Source organism: Oncorhynchus kisutch, linkage group LG10 (genome assembly GCF_002021735.2).
Source record: "Oncorhynchus kisutch isolate 150728-3 linkage group LG10, Okis_V2, whole genome shotgun sequence".
NCBI lineage: Eukaryota > Metazoa > Chordata > Actinopteri > Salmoniformes > Salmonidae > Oncorhynchus > Oncorhynchus kisutch.
In genome coordinates this window covers 53,443,841-53,459,933 of record NC_034183.2, presented here as the reverse complement: position 1 = coordinate 53,459,933, position 16,093 = coordinate 53,443,841, and the positions used below count along the sequence as shown (strand labels likewise).

Sequence of the window (16,093 nt, the reverse complement as noted above, 5' to 3'; positions counted from 1 at the left end):
ACTACAGCTCGGCATTCAACACCATAGTACCCTCCAAGCTCGTCATCAAGCTCGAGACCCTGGGTCCCGACCCCGCCCTGTGCAACTGGGTACTGGACTTCCTGACGGGCCACCACCAGGTGGTGAGGGTAGGCAACAACATCTCCTCCCCGCTGATCCTCAACACTGGGGCCCCACAAGGGTGCGTTCTGAGCCCTCTCCTGTACTCCCTGTTCACCCACGACTGCGTGGCCACGCACGCCTCCAACTCAATCATCAAGTTTGCGGACGACACAACAGCGGTAGGCTTGATTACCAACAACGACGAGACGGCCTACAGGGAGGAGGTGAGGGCCCTCGGAGTGTGGTGTCAGGAAAATAACCTCACACTCAACGTCAACAAAGCTAAGGAGATGATTGTGGACTTCAGGAAACAGCAGAGGGAACACCTCCCTATCCACATCGATGGAACAGTAGTGGAGAGGGTAGCAAGTTTTAAGTTCCTCGGCATACACATCACAGACAAACTGAATTGGTCCACTCACACAGACAGCATCGTGAAGAAGGCGCAGCAGCGCCTCTTCAACCTCAGGAGGCTGAAGAAATTCAGCTTGTCACCAAAAGCACTCACAAACTTCTACAGATGCACAATCGAGAGCATCCTGGCGGGCTGTATCACCGCCTGGTATGGCAACTGCACCGCCCTCAACCGTAAGGCTCTCCAGAGGGTAGTGAGGTCTGCACAACGCATCACCGGGGGCAAACTACCTGCCCTCCAGGACACCTACACCACCCGATGCTACAGGAAGGCCATAAAGATCATCAAGGACATCAACCACCCGAGCCACTGCCTGTTCACCCCGCTGTCATCCAGAAGGCGAGGTCAGTACAGGTGCATCAAAGCTGGGACCGAGAGACTGAAAAACAGCTTCTATCTCAAGGCCATCAGACTGTTAAACAGCCACCACTAACATTGAGTGGCTGCTGCCAACACACTGTCAATGACACTGACTCAACTCCAGCCACTTTAATAATGGGAATTGATGGGAAATGATGTAAATATATCACTAGCCACTTTAAACAATGCTACCTTATATAATGTTACTTACCCTACATTATTCATCTCATATGCATACGTATATACTGTACTCTATATCATCGACTGCATCCTTATGTAATACATGTATCACTAGCCACTTTAACTATGCCACTTTGTTTACATACTCATCTCATATGTTATACTGTACTCGATATCATCTACTGTATCTTGCCTATGCTGCTCTGTACCATCACTCATTCATATATCCTTATGTACATATTCTTTATCCCCTTACACTGTGTATAAGACAGTAGTTTTTTGGAATTGTTAGTTAGATTACTTGTTCGTTATTACTGCATTGTCGGAACTAGAAGCACAAGCATTTTGCTACACTCGCATTAACATCTGCTAACCATGTGTATGTGACAATTTTTTTGGGATTTGATTTGATTTGGGATTGAATGTGTCTCTGCCTGTCACCTTGATCACTCCAATTTGTCTCTCGACCTGTGCACCTACGGTATAAACTTTCATTTCTAGGCTATAGGTTGTAGCAATCTCTTGATTGGTTTAGGGAAAATTTGAGTATCATGGAGTAGCCTAAACCTATTGATGTGACATTGAGCTGGGTGAATGGGAATATGAATGACAGTCATCCAATATGCTGTAATCGAAATAAGGCCATGGTAATAAAACAAAATTCTCCATAATCTTGAACGACACCAACCGGCACTGCTGTGTATATAGTGTGAAGGGTGTCCACATTTAGTATGTGCATTGTACTGCAGTGCGGTATGGTAAGGCAACTTAAAGTGCGTGAAATCATAGTATTTTACTGTCAGCCATTGTTGCCATTAATGCTCAATCAGACCACCAGAGGGCATCTTTGAGCACATCTACACTCATAAGTATCCAGGGCTGAATACTTATGTAAATAAGGTATTTCTGTTTTTTTTGTTTTTTTTATAAATATGAGACAATTTTTTAAAAAAAATGTTTTTGCTTCGTTTTTATACCTCATAATAACAAAGCAAAAACATTTTTTTTTTAATTGTCTCATATTTATTAAAAATAAAAACAGAAATACCTTATTTACATAAGTATTCAGCCCTGATGATGAAAAATAATAATTTCATACATTTTTAGAATAAGGCTGTAACGTAACAAATTGTGGAAAAAGTCAAGGGGTCTGAATACTTTCTGAATGCAATGCATATTAGCAAATACTTTAGCTACCATTTGTGTTTTTTGTCATTCAAATTCACAGGAGAATGTCACAAGGAGTTCACATTTGCTTAGCAAATGATATCCCCATCCTCATGATGGGGATATCATGGAGATATCTTGTTTTTGGTAAGCAAATGTGAACTGATAGGCCATCAGTATGGAATAGGGTAGACTAGAATGGTTTAGAACAGAATAACATTGACTAGAATAGAGAAGGATAGCCAGTGTGTTCATCATTTGTCTTTCATTTAACAATTAATACTGGATATATTAAATAGTCTGGCTTAAATACAACAAAAAGGATCTTCCCTGGAGGCACATTAACTTGTGGTGAGTTGCACATACCACTTGTGCAGTAGGCACTCAATTCTCTTACAATACATGTCTATTATTCATTAGTGAGAAAAAAATGTATAGACTGACATCTCGTGAACTGTTGAGGAACTGCAGTGTGGCCGATAGACTGAAATGTCGACTGAATAAGGTTGAACCGGATGCTGTTTCATTTGTGTTGAAATTTGAATCATTAACGGTTTTTGATCATTTTAATCAATACAAATAATGTTTTCACTATTAGTGTGCTGTGTGTGTACGTTCTGGACAGGTCTCCGCGCCTCTCGAACGCTCTGGAATAACGAGAACGTTCATTTGCATACGCCTCGCAGCTTGCGTCATTGCACAGGAATGCTGCGCTCTCTTGAGCAATGTAGTCGGAGAGTTCGAGAAATGGCTAGAAATCATGAGTGCTATTTTTTAGGCAATGGGGATGGTATATATTCTGGTACATTCAGTACCAGTACATTCAGATTCAAACATCGACTCAACGAGAATACTAAAGGGAAAAGAAAGCAAGAAAAGAGAAGAGATACGTTCAACAGACCTCTACATTCATAAACTGTAAGTAAAGGGGAATTAATTCAGGACCCTATTTTCATAATGGCTGTGACAGTTATAAACTTGATAGAATAAACAATGATGCTATGTTGGTTGTGTGGACATAGCTGATTTAGCTATAACATTATGCCAGAATATTTGGTTAACTAATAAAGAAATAATATTATAATGATATAATATTATAATAACATTCATTGGACAGACTATGCCTACATTTTCTTTTGTAGCATATTATTATTTTATTATAATTAGTTATTTGTTCATTTTAAGAAAATCTGCTCTAATTCTGTGAAGATAACACAATATTATTCAGGAGTGTTCATAGAAAAAATGGAGGCCTGTTGAGAAAAGAGTTTCTCTGTAATAGATTAGCAGAAATGATTGTGTCTAACACTAATATATATATTTATATATATATGTATATATGTATATAACACTAATATATAACACAAACATTGACAACAGTGTTGTTTTCAGACCGGGGTTCAAATGCTTATTATTGTTTTTCAAGGACTTTAAAATACCAGTACATTTTGAAATATAAGTAGTTGAATATTGGAATGTGTTTGGAAATACATTTGGAAAGTATTATCATGTATTTGAAAATACTCAAATAAGTGTATTTTAAAATTAAAATATTTAAATATTCCATGCATTTGAACCCAGGATTGTTTGTTCCTAGGTGTATTTTAAATGTATTTGGAGACCAGTATTTGAAAATAGATTAAAATAGTATTGAAATAAAATGATTTGAAAATACTTTAATTAGAAGTCGCCACAATATTTGATTTAAAAAAAACATTTATTTAACTAGGCAAGTCAGTTAAGAACTGATTCTTATTTTCAATGAAAGCCTAGGAACAGAGGGTTAACTGCCTTGTTCAGGGGCAGAATGACAGATTTGTACATTGGGGATATGAACTTGCAACCTTCTGGTTAATAGTCCAATGCTCTAACCACTAGGCTACGCTGCCTCCCCAAAATACTCAAATACACAGAAAATAAGAATTAGAAATACTTAAATACGCATGTATTTGAACCCAGGTCTGGTTGTTATTCAAGTATATTTAGGCTAACATCTCTGTTGGTGGAGATTGACATTACTTGCACCTAGATTTTCATAGAATAATATCATTTTCTAAAATATTATTTCATTTATTTGTAGGCAACTAACTCCAAACCACCAAGATGTCATCAGCTAAAGGCCCGTCTATCGGCATTGACCTGGGCACCACCTACTCCTGTGTGGGGGTGTTCCAGCATGGCAAAGTGGAGATCATCGCCAACGACCAGGGCAACAGGACCACACCCAGCTATGTGGCCTTCACAGACACTGAGAGACTTATCGGAGACGCAGCAAAGAACCAGGTGGCCATGAACCCCAACAACACCGTTTTCGACGCCAAACGCCTGATTGGCCGAAAGTTCAACGATCAGGTAGTGCAAGCCGACATGAAGCACTGGCCCTTCAAGGTGGTCAGCGACGGAGGAAAGCCTAAAGTTCAGGTCGATTACAAAGGTGAGAACAAATCCTTCAACCCAGAGGAGATCTCCTCCATGGTCCTGGTGAAGATGAGGGAGATCGCTGAGGCTTACCTGGGCCAAAAGGTGTCCAATGCAGTCATCACAGTCCCTGCCTACTTCAACGATTCACAGAGACAGGCCACTAAGGACGCTGGAGTGATCGCTGGGCTGAATGTGCTGAGGATCATCAACGAGCCCACGGCGGCAGCCATCGCCTACGGCATGGACAAAGGCATGTCCAGGGAACGCAACGTCCTGATTTTTGACCTGGGTGGGGGCACCTTTGACGTGTCCATCCTGACCATCGAGGATGGGATCTTTGAGGTGAAGGCCACAGCTGGAGACACTCACCTGGGCGGGGAGGACTTTGACAACCGCCTGGTCAGTCACTTTGTGGAGGAGTTCAAGAGGAAACACAAGAAGGACATCAGCCAGAACAAGCGGGCTCTGAGGAGGCTGAGGACAGCCTGCGAGAGGGCCAAGAGAACGCTGTCCTCCAGCTCCCAGGCCAGCATTGAGATTGACTCTCTTTTTGAGGGCATTGACTTCTACACCTCCATCACCAGGGCTCGTTTTGAGGAGATGTGTTCCGACCTCTTCAGGGGAACCCTGGAGCCTGTGGAGAAAGCCCTCAGGGATGCCAAGATGGACAAGGCCCAAATCCACGACGTCGTCCTGGTCGGAGGCTCCACCCGGATCCCCAAGGTCCAGAAGCTCCTGCAGGACTTTTTCAACGGCCGAGAGCTAAACAAGAGCATCAACCCAGACGAGGCGGTGGCCTACGGCGCTGCCATCCAGGCGGCCATCTTGTCTGGCGACAAGTCTGAGAACGTCCAGGACCTGCTGCTGCTGGATGTGGCTCCCCTGTCCCTGGGCATCGAAACCGCCGGAGGGGTCATGACTGCCCTGATCAAACGCAACACCACCATCCCATCCAAACAGACCCAGACCTTCACCACTTACTCCGACAACCAGCCCGGGGTCATGATCCAGGTCTACGAGGGAGAGAGAGCCATGACAAAGGACAACAACCTCCTGGGGAAGTTTGAGCTTTCTGGGATCCCCCCTGCCCCACGAGGAGTCCCTCAGATCGAGGTGACCTTTGACATCGACGCCAACGGCATTCTGAACGTATCAGCGGTGGACAAGAGCACGGGCAAAGAGAACAAGATCACCATCACCAACGACAAGGGCCGGCTCAGCAAAGAGGATATTGAGAGGATGGTGCAGGACGCTGACAAATACAAAGCTGAGGATGACGCACAGAGGGAGAAGATAGCTGCCAAGAACTCCCTGGAGTCGTACGCCTTCAATATGAAGAGCAGCGTGGAGGACGACAACATGAAAGGCAAGATCAGCCAGGAGGACAAAAAGAAAGTGGTGGACAGGTGCGACCAGACCATTTCCTGGTTGGAGAACAACCAGCTGGGCGACAAAGAGGAGTATGAGCATCAGCTAAAGGAGCTGGAGAAAGTATGCCAGCCTATCATTACCAAGCTGTACCAGCAGGGAGGGATGCCCACAGGTTGCTGTGGAGATCAGGCACGGGCCAGCTCTGGTGACAGCTCCCAAGGCCCAACCATTGAAGAGATTGACTAAAGTGAGGGAATTTTATAAAGGACTTTTCAAAATGCATTAGTATCACTGCATACAATTTACTATTCAGGAAATACTTTGTACTTGTAAAAACACACTGTACATCTGTTGATTCATACCATATTGCATTGCTGGACATTGCAAATAAAATGTATTTAAATATGTTTCTAGGTCTGTTGGCTGTTTTCCTGAATTCCTTCTCATCATAACACATTGATATATTCACATTTTTTACACAATACCATGAAATATTGTAAACCAAACTTTGATAGACGGCTAAACCACCAGAGAGAACAAGTGAAGACACCCTAATGGCCACAATGTTTAGCTTATCAACTCTTTATTCTGTGATAATATCTGATACAATCACTATGGTCCTTCTTGGAAAAAGAGGCACAAATACATTTCTGGCACATATAAAAAAAACTATTACAGGTCACATTTTTCCTTACTTTGTGCTTATTGGTGTCAAGCTCAAAGAACCAAATACTGTATTTTTGACTGATTTTGAAGTATTTAAAGTGGAACTGACAGCATTTGAACTACTTTGCAGATATGAAACAAACGAACAATCATAATATCAGTAAAACATATCAAATTCCCAGTTTATGCTTCAAAACCAACTTTATAAGAGGTTTTTTAAAAATAGGTTCTATTTGACTTGAAATTCCATGTTGTACAGTAAGGCATTGTTGGCAGAATAGATGGATGCAGCTCAATGCATGATTAATATAATTCACCAATACTACATTTCTTGGTAGTCCAAAACATATTTCTATCAGGTTGTAAATTGTCGCTGGCCTAGTACATTGTTTGCTGCCTCCACCCATTCGGGATGCAGTGTTTCAGTTTCAATTACTTCATATTTTGAACAAAAACAGACGACTGTAAATAAGGCTGGGAATGTCAATACAATGAAACTATAAGGTGTTCACCCATACAATTATTATTTCATTCAATGAAAAACATGTTTTAAGTTCAAATGTTACAACAACCTATCGCTAAGTTGTTGTTATTTGGTGATAAATACTTTTTGATTAGGGTCACAGCATATTATGCACATCTGCAAGCATAGCAGCAAAGGCTGGACAAATGATTGATCTATTTTGTCTTAAAACGTTAAGATGCTATATACAGCATATGAACATAAGTGGACATTATAAAGGGCCATATTCTTTCTAATAAAACTATGGCCAGTTTGAGTCGCAGTTGCACGTTGTTTTGTAAAGAAATAGCCTTTGTCTGGTGAATTCGTTGGGTACATTGACTTCAATAATTCAAAACCTAGGAGCCTCGTGGTTCTCACCACATTCCATAGACTTACACAATAATTATGACTACACCTGGAGGACATCCTCCAACCTATCAGAGCTCTTGCAGTATGAACTAACACGTTTCCCATCCAAAGGATCTGATAATTAATTTAGTACTGAAAGCAAAAGCTACAGCTAGCTAGCACTGCAGTGAGTAGTTGACTCAAAGAGAGAAAGGCAATAGTTGAAGCAGCATAGAGAGAGAGAGAGAGCTAGCTATATTTCATTAGATTTTTTCTTCTTCTTAGTCTACCTTTCACTTAGCTATTGCAGCTAATTTATTCTACCCAAAGAACCTGACTCAAACAGAGAGGAATGCTATTTATGTTAGCTAGCTGGCTAAGGCTATCCAACACTACAACTCTTCCAAGTCAATGTAAGCTTTTGGTTTTATAAATGTTTGTGCACCGGGGCCCGCCGGTTTAACTGCTAAACTACTTGCTGTACACTGTAATGCGTGATTGTACACTTGGGATTGGATTGTGGGTTTACTAATGTGTTGGTTCTATTTTGGTTTGTTTTACTATAACCTTGATATGGTGACGATGTAGGTTGTGTAGCGGTTAGTGGTTATGGTGTGAAGGTTTGGTAAGGAGAGGTTTTTGTGCCTAGTCACAGATAGCTGTTGTGTTGTGTACTGAAGTCCACAATTGAAGGGAAAAGCTGAGAGGAGGAAAGCTTGTAGATGCGAGAATGAATTTTACAACAAGTAAAGTGATAATGCTCTATGTGGCTGCTATGAAATGTAACTGTGTGTGTGTGATCAGGGGTGTATTCATTATGCCTATTCTGTTGCAAAATGTTTCTTAAACAGAACGAAATGGGGCGGGAATGAATTTGAATACCTGAATTTGTCCAATAGAAACTTTTGAAACGTTTTGCAACTGTTTGGACTAAAGATTACACCCCAGATCATCAGCTAGATGCAGGCAAGAGTGTGCAAGGTGGGATTGAATGTGTCTCTGCCTGTCACCTTGATCACTCCAATTTGTCTCTCGACCTGTGCACCTACGGTATAAACTTTAATTTCTAGGCTATAGGTTGTAGCAATCTCTTGATTGGTATAGGGAAAATTTGAGTATCATGGAATAGCCTAAACCTCATTTAGTAGTTGCATTGTGCTGCAGTGCGGTATGGTAAGGTACCTTAAAGTGCGTGAGATCATAGTATTTTACTGTCAACCGTTGTTGCCGTTAATGCTCATTCAGACCAACAGAGGGCATCTTTGTGCACATCTACTCCAGACTGAAAGAAATACTGCGGGCCTGCAGTAAAACCACAAGATAGTTTTATGGGTTTAACTGAATGAATAATTATATTGAAGAAATTAGTCGCCTTCTTTTCTTTCTAATGGGTCGAAAACTGCATTTTTTTTAAACTCAAGTTTCACACTGTGGTAAATAAACATGTTAAGCCATATTTTCACCTAAACTAATTTCTATTTGATAGGGTGCCATTTAGGCAGTTTATGATATAGTTTATTTTGTTATAAGATCACAGTTTGTTATGTGGCATGTGTGTTTCTATACAATCATTCAAATAAGTTTCCATCACCAATTAGCTATTATGAGCCTTTCGGCTAGCTATTGTCCAATTTAATTTCTCATCGAGGTGTGAACTGTGTACTCACATCCATTACTACTGTCAGCACAGTATTCTAAACATGAAAACACAGCATCTACAATACTTTTTAATCATCTTTGTGTTTTTGTTAATAAAATATATTATAATTCGATTTTAATGCAAAATGCAGATGTTTATTCGGTTGCTGTACATCAGCTGTTACCAAACTAGGGGTCGGGACCAAAGCTCCCACAGGATACCTGACACCTCCTAAATCAATATTGTCTGGCAAAGACTCTGCATCAAAACTCAGCAGGACAGACAGTATCTTCTCTGTTTCACCACGCTCTCCGCCGGGTCTACGTCACACCAAACGGCAGGCGTCAAAGACACCGGGAATCTTCCATTTCAGTTGGTTCTCAACATTTAACACCACACCAGTTATCACTCCTTTCAACAGCGCTCAGCTCCGGAGAGCATAGCAAATCAAAGTTCTTGTCTCAAGACGCATGGTGCGGAAGAAAACAATAACAGATTCAACAGTCCCCAACCTCTTCTCCACCCATCCTGACACCACATATGGATGAGCCAGAAGGCAAGGATCCATTCTCTCCAGAACCATCCTTGTCATCATAGGGAAGAGGCCCGAACTCAGCAAGTTAAATGTTGGATCTACCGGAGAGCATTTTTGCCTTTTTGTATTTGACGCCCATCTTCCTCACCACATCACTTCCCTCTATGCTCCTTTACTTCTTCCCCTCTGTCCATTTCCACATCTCCACGCTCCTTCATCCGCTGTCGTAGCAAACTGTTCAAATTGTTCTTGTATCTTGAATTTTCCGCCATGTAGGTGTAACAGTATAGACTTTACGTCCGTCCCCTCGCCCCGACCTGGGCACGAACCAGGGACGCTCTGCACAACGTCAACAGTCACCCTCGAAGCATCGTTACCCATCGCTCCACAAAAGCCACGGCCCTTGCAGAGCAAGGGGAACTACTACTTCAAGGTCTCAGAGCGAGTGTCGTCACCAATTGAAACGCTACCAGCGCGCACCACCGCTAACTAGCTAGCCATTTCGCATCGGCTACATAGGGTCGACTCAAAAAACTCTACCAGCCGCCATTACACTTCTTCTTCGATATGATGATGGTCCGCAAACAAACGTTTAAAGTGCACCTACTGTGTTGGAATGTACGATCAATCATGATCTGTCCAATTATGATCTGTCCAATTATGAATTCCCTAACTTCTACCACACCCACCCCCCTCCCCCAAAAACCTCTCCCCAACCCCATTAAACTTGATCGATCTCAATATCTTTTGCCATCTCCACAATAACCTTCAACCTGGCATTTCTGCTTTCCACAACCAGAGTTGTATTATTAACCTTACCAGTAAAAGCTATGAAGTCAACTTTATTCATTATCAAAGTGTCCTTTGACACCACACTTTCAAGGTTTCTGAACAGGCCTCGAAACCATGCCAGGACCATCAGATTAATCATTTTTAATGAAGCCAGGCAATGCAAATAATTCATCTCAGTGATTGACAGTATACAAGTATTATTGCATGTATACTAACCAATCGCAGTGAAATGAAATCTGGTCATGATCAGTTTCATATATTTCATATCATATTGTTTTGATAGCGGCATTGACGTTGTTGGTTGGCTAGCAAGCAAAACTTTACGTTAATTTACACACTGTTCACATTTGGGAAAGCTGGTCCACCCACTTGATAGCTAGCAGTGGAGACTGGTGGGAGGAGATATAGGAGGATGGGCTCTGTGTAATGGCTGGATTGGAATAAGTGGAACGGAGTCAAACGTGGTTTCCGTATGTTTGATGTGTTTGATACCGTTTAATTTATTCCATTCCAGCCATTACAATGAGCCCATCCTCCAATAGCTCCTCCCACCAGCCTCCACTGGTAGCTAGCTATCATTAGTTCAAATAAAGCAAAATGATGTACTGATATGAAAGTGCAATTGTAAACCCAATGGGTGCATATTTTTGTTTTTGCCCTAGCACTACACAGCTGATTCAAATAATCAAAGCTTGAGGATTAGTTGATTATTTAAATCAGCTGTGTAGGGCTACGTTAAAAAGCATAACGTGCACCTTTTGGGTCCCGAGGGACGAGTCCACACAGCCAAAAGTCAGACACTAATGTGGTTTTCCAACAACAAGGCTCAGATAAACATGGCAGTGTTGCCATTGTTTATCAAATGTTTTCATTATCATGTTGAGAAGAAAAAAACATGTCTCCAAACCCCATGTCACACAATCACAAACTGAAATCATAACCTAACAATGCAAGCGATGGCTGCAGGATGAAGTTATGAAGATCAACTGCAGAAACGTGCAGTTGACTGCAGTCAAAACGTCATGACTTTTTGATCACATGATTTTTGTAACATTCATGCTGTTGACATGTTGGCGCAAGTCGGAGAATTATTATCCCCATAATGCAACATACTTTGAAAGGGCGACAAAAGTGATCCGCTCGAACGTGCCCTCTTGGGGACAGGGCAGCACAAGTTAACAATGCAGTGTGTGCATGCTCGGTTGCTCGTTTGTTGACTGAGTGACATGACAAAAGATGCATTACCTCTCCCTGCTGTGGAGTTTGTGTAATGAGTGATCTGATTGAATAGCGGGTGTACAGGAAACGAGTAGTAGCATAGATTATATATTTGGGGAAGCTCTAATGATAGCTAAACAGTAAACATTTAGCCAATCATAGCTAGCTATTTAGCTATGACCATTTAATATATTTGCTGAGTGTTATGCTTGTGGTTGAATGCAATCTCTGTGTATATGCATTTAGTCTTCTGTTACACAGCTGTCAATTGAAAACGTATGCACTGGTTGCCAAGTCGTTTGGGCTGTCTTCTCAGTCAGTGGCTTTTTTGCTACCTCAAGTCTACACTACATGTATGTCAAGTTTGTATTTGTAGCTAATGACAGTTTATACATTTCTTTCAGACATTGATTCTTCAGCCAGATTACAAAAATGGTCTGGTTGCCAGATCGAAATGTTATATAAAGATGGGAGATTCTGATAATGCATTGAGGGACGCAGAGGCCTCTCTCTATGAGGACAAATAATGCTTAAAGGTGCAGTTTAAACATTGGGCATCATTCAGCCCTGTTCCATTTTCAGCCTTTGGCATGATTGTGTAGCAGTCATTGTATTATCTCTCAGCCAGTGTTTGCCGTTATTGAGGAAAGCTTTGTATTGTCTGTTTTGTTTGGAACGGAACAGATCCCCCTGTTGGCCAGCTACTGTACTGAAATTCAAAGCTTTTTTATTTTCAATGACCACTAAGGCACACTGTTGTTTCTGATTTGTCATCATGTCCCAAGCAAAATCCATTGATTTATTTGTATTCCTCATTTCCCAGGGTTTGTATCAGAAAGCGGAAGCTTTATACACCATGGGAAACTTTGAGTTTGCCCTGGTGTTTTACCACAGGGGGCACAAACGGTGGCCAGAGCTGCAGGAATTTAGACTGGGAATCCAGAAGGCCCAAGAGGCTATCGACAACTCTGTGGGCTGTAAGTACTGGGTCAAAAATATTTTTGTAAAAGACCAACAGATTGAGTACCTCATTGTTCTCATAATGCAGTTTTTGTGAGTTTTCCATCTGGTTTTCTAAATATCTTACCTTTCTACCACCTCAGACCCCTCATCTGTGAACCTGGAGAACAAGGGCGACCTGTCCTTCTTCCACAAGGCCGATGAGGTGAGTCAATGGTAAAGCCTTGAGACGACGAGCTGCATCTTTTTCATAATTCCTCCCACCTCTACATGCGTGTTATCCTCGGGATGAGTTCTGTGTGTGGGATTGATTGGCAGGGGAAGAAGGGACGGCCGAAGGGGCTGATTCACCCTCTGAGAAGGGAGATGAGGCATCAGAACAAGAAGATGCCTAAGAGTGAGAAGACAGCCAAGCAGCTTCTGGGAGAGCTCTACAGCGATAAGGAGAAGCTACTGAAAGATGAAGGTAGGGCAGCCAGAAATCTTTTACTTAGCCTGTTCCTGTACGTTCACTCTTTTGTCTTAGTTTCAGTACACAATCAATACACTGTCACACTTGGGAAGATGCTCTTTTATCACGTACCCTATCTGGAGAATTGGCCTCTCCGTGTCCTTTGATTCCCTTTACACATTCATTATTATCAGCATGAGTTACAGAGCCCAGTGTGTGGTAAAGGGCAAATATTCCACTCAAGTCATAAATGTCCTCCAAACTTGGTGAAAGGTAAGATGCGGGGAGGGGGGAGACTGCAGAACCTATCTGGACACACACACTGATTTCTGGCGCCAGCAGAAGCCCATCTATGCGCGGGAGAGAGACCGCAAGCTCATGCAGCAGAAGTGGAACAAGACCCGGCAGAACCCTCCCTCTGATCCCACCCGTTTTGTACTCAAGAGCCCGGAAGAGATTGATGCTGATAAGACAGAACAGACCCAAGGATGAATATGGTAGTTTAATGCTTATCAATACATCCTGGTCAACGGTAAGCATGTATTGGGGGCATGATCTTTGGTACATCTTTCTCACTCATCATTATTCACGATTCATTCATGATTATCCTTAATCATGGTAGCATTCATATTAATGTAGAAGTGTTCATAAACATTCTGTTCTTATTTACAATCAGTGACTCCAAAATGACACAATACATTATTTACCATTAATTTCTATTGGGCACAACATAACCAAAACAAACAGCAAATGCATCCAACAAGTTTGTAGAGTCACAAGCTTGGTGTCGTCATTGCGTACTAGGAATATGGGACCAAATACTACGCTTTTGACTTCATTTAATAAACTAAGTGAATTTGTCCAAATACTTGACACCTTCAAACGAGGGGACTAAATACATAAAGTGCATTTATAACTAAAAGGTAAAACAGATATGTATGAAAATAACCTCAAATAAAAAGGTGACATTCTGTACTGTCGGCTCATAAAACATTTGATCTCCGGTCCAAAATGCTGGAGTACAAAGCCAAATTAAGAGTTTTAGCTTCACTATCCAAATAAACACGTAGAGAAGCGTATGTGATTTTTCTAACGTCCCACATTTCTAATCAAGTGCTTTTCACACACTGCATCTTAATGTTTTAACAGTGTTCTTTCGCTTTCTTTGTTGTCCAACAGCAAACTCCCAGACGCAAAGTCAGGGGCACTTGATAATGTTGGCCGGGCGTACGCCAGAATAGGAAAGTTCCCACAGGCTATTGATGCGTCGGTGGAAACTCAAAGTATATGGCACATCTGTGTTTTTATGTTTGGGATGTGTGATGAAGCAAATAGTTTAATACAAAGGACTCCTAATGTATGTATTCTATTCACTGTTGTTTGTGTATTTCCTTCTCCATTCTCAGCTGGGAGGAAAAGATCCCGCTGGCCAGTGGCGGCCCGGGACTACGGCGTTCGCTCACTCGCCGTGGCCAATGAAATCGCTGATGAGAAGTGGCAACTGAACGCCTGTGTGTTGGTGGCACAGTCAGAGAGTAAGTGCAGGTAGAAGTGTGGAGATACCCCTTGTTTGAGTCGTTGATAAGTTGTGATGTGCATAGCAATAGCAATGGCCCCCTGGCCTGTATTTTAAGTTCATCTTTACAGACTCTTAAAGAAAATGCCATTATCTCCTCATGTCTGAGCTTGATCTAATTAATATAATGTATTTTTTTTATGTACTGTGGTTCCATTGAGGGGCGGCAGGTAGCCTAGAGGTTAGAGTGTTGGGACAGTGTTGTTCGAATCCCAGAGCTGGCAAGGTGGAAAAATCTGCCGTTCTGCACTTGAGCAAGGCAGTAAACCCCCACAACTGCTCACCTGGCAGCCCCCCCCCCCCCCCCCCCCCCGCACCTCTCTGATTCAGAGGGGTTGGCTTAAATGCGGAAGACACATTTCGGTTGAATGCTTTCAGTTGTGCAACTGACTAGGTATCCCTTTTCCATTGACGTTTATAGGATTGAATGGGAACATGTCCATACAATTCTGATCAGATGTGGACAGCATATCAATGCTGATTCTTTTGAATTACAACTTGGGGACACAAGTGATGATTTCATGGAAACTGTGATTAGTCTTTGTCTACTTGATCTTGGTCAAAGCATTGAACTGGTCCTAACAGTCTTTTCATTCTGTGTCCCCTCCCAGTGAAGCTTGTCAACTTTAAATCCGGTGTTGCCCACTTTGAAAGAGCTTTGGACAGGGCTACGGTTCTCCAGGATGACCCTGCTAGGGATGCCATCCAGAAGGTTACCTGAACATCCTTGTCAATTCATGTCACTTCTTTCCTATTGTCAAATCACAATGGCTCACTGATTCAATATTTGATGCCCTTATTTAGGCTCTCCGTGAGGCAAGGCAACGTTTATGAGCGCTCATCAGAAGATGACTGAAGAGGAGCCACAGACAGATGTTCAAGGACAATGTAATAAAAACGGTCTTTTAAACATGCTTCTCCGACCTCCACTTGAGTTTTTGTTGTATACTTTTATTTTATTTGCATATTTATGTATAGAAAAATTGCACACATACAAAATGTACATACACCTTACAGAATAAACTTAGGAGATACAGCTGAGGAAAGGACTTCACTTGGATGGGAACAAAATTGAATTATGCTATGATGTATTACTTTGAAAATGTATTATTCATCTACACAGGAATTCAATCATTACAGTTGTGTAGTATAAGTTGATGTCTTCCTTTTCATTGATGTGTTTCCTGTAGTACTGCAACACATGCGCGTTTCCAATGTAATGTTTTGTAGTGTCTCATTAATAAAGAGTTTTGTTAAGCCTTGACCAAGATGTTTTGGAGTCCTCTTTGTTTGCAGTGTAACGTGCCACCGACTAATGATCCAGAAAGCAATTACTGTGTGAGTCGTTGGCACTCCACACATGGTATTGGTAATCTAATTAAAACTA

The 16,093-nt window shown here is 41.8% G+C and overlaps 2 protein-coding genes and 1 pseudogene across 2 annotated transcripts; all 3 read left to right on the top strand.

Moving 5' to 3' along the window:
- The first annotated feature begins 2,690 nt into the window (after window positions 1-2,690).
- On the top strand, window positions 2,691-6,425 carry LOC116375852 (heat shock 70 kDa protein-like). The gene is made up of 2 exons (XM_031833998.1): window positions 2,691-3,142; window positions 4,305-6,425. Exon 2 carries the CDS (start codon window positions 4,328-4,330, stop codon window positions 6,260-6,262), a length of 1,935 nt encoding a protein of 644 aa, XP_031689858.1. The 5' UTR covers window positions 2,691-3,142; window positions 4,305-4,327; the 3' UTR covers window positions 6,263-6,425.
- Window positions 6,426-11,638: 5,213 nt separating this feature from the next.
- On the top strand, window positions 11,639-13,778 carry LOC109897596 (tetratricopeptide repeat protein 25-like). The gene is made up of 4 exons (XM_031832808.1): window positions 11,639-12,255; window positions 12,543-12,696; window positions 12,823-12,884; window positions 12,998-13,778. Exons 2-4 carry the CDS (start codon window positions 12,576-12,578, stop codon window positions 13,295-13,297), a joined length of 483 nt encoding a protein of 160 aa, XP_031688668.1. The 5' UTR covers window positions 11,639-12,255; window positions 12,543-12,575; the 3' UTR covers window positions 13,298-13,778.
- Window positions 13,381-15,970, top strand: LOC116375950 (tetratricopeptide repeat protein 25-like; annotated as a pseudogene).
- The last annotated feature ends 123 nt before the right edge of the window (window positions 15,971-16,093 follow it).

Bases quoted from the DNA above. Each gene is read 5' to 3' on its own strand.
- LOC109897596 (XM_031832808.1), top strand. From the start codon at position 12,576: ATGGGAAACTTTGAGTTTGCCCTGGTGTTTTACCACAGGGGGCACAAA. The intron at 12,697-12,822 runs GTAAGTACTGGG...CTACCACCTCAG, and splicing joins TATCGACAACTCTGTGGGCT to ACCCCTCATCTGTGAACCTG. The intron at 12,885-12,997 runs GTGAGTCAATGG...ATTGATTGGCAG, and splicing joins TCTTCCACAAGGCCGATGAG to GGGAAGAAGGGACGGCCGAA.
- LOC116375852 (XM_031833998.1), top strand. From the start codon at position 4,328: ATGTCATCAGCTAAAGGCCCGTCTATCGGCATTGACCTGGGCACCACC.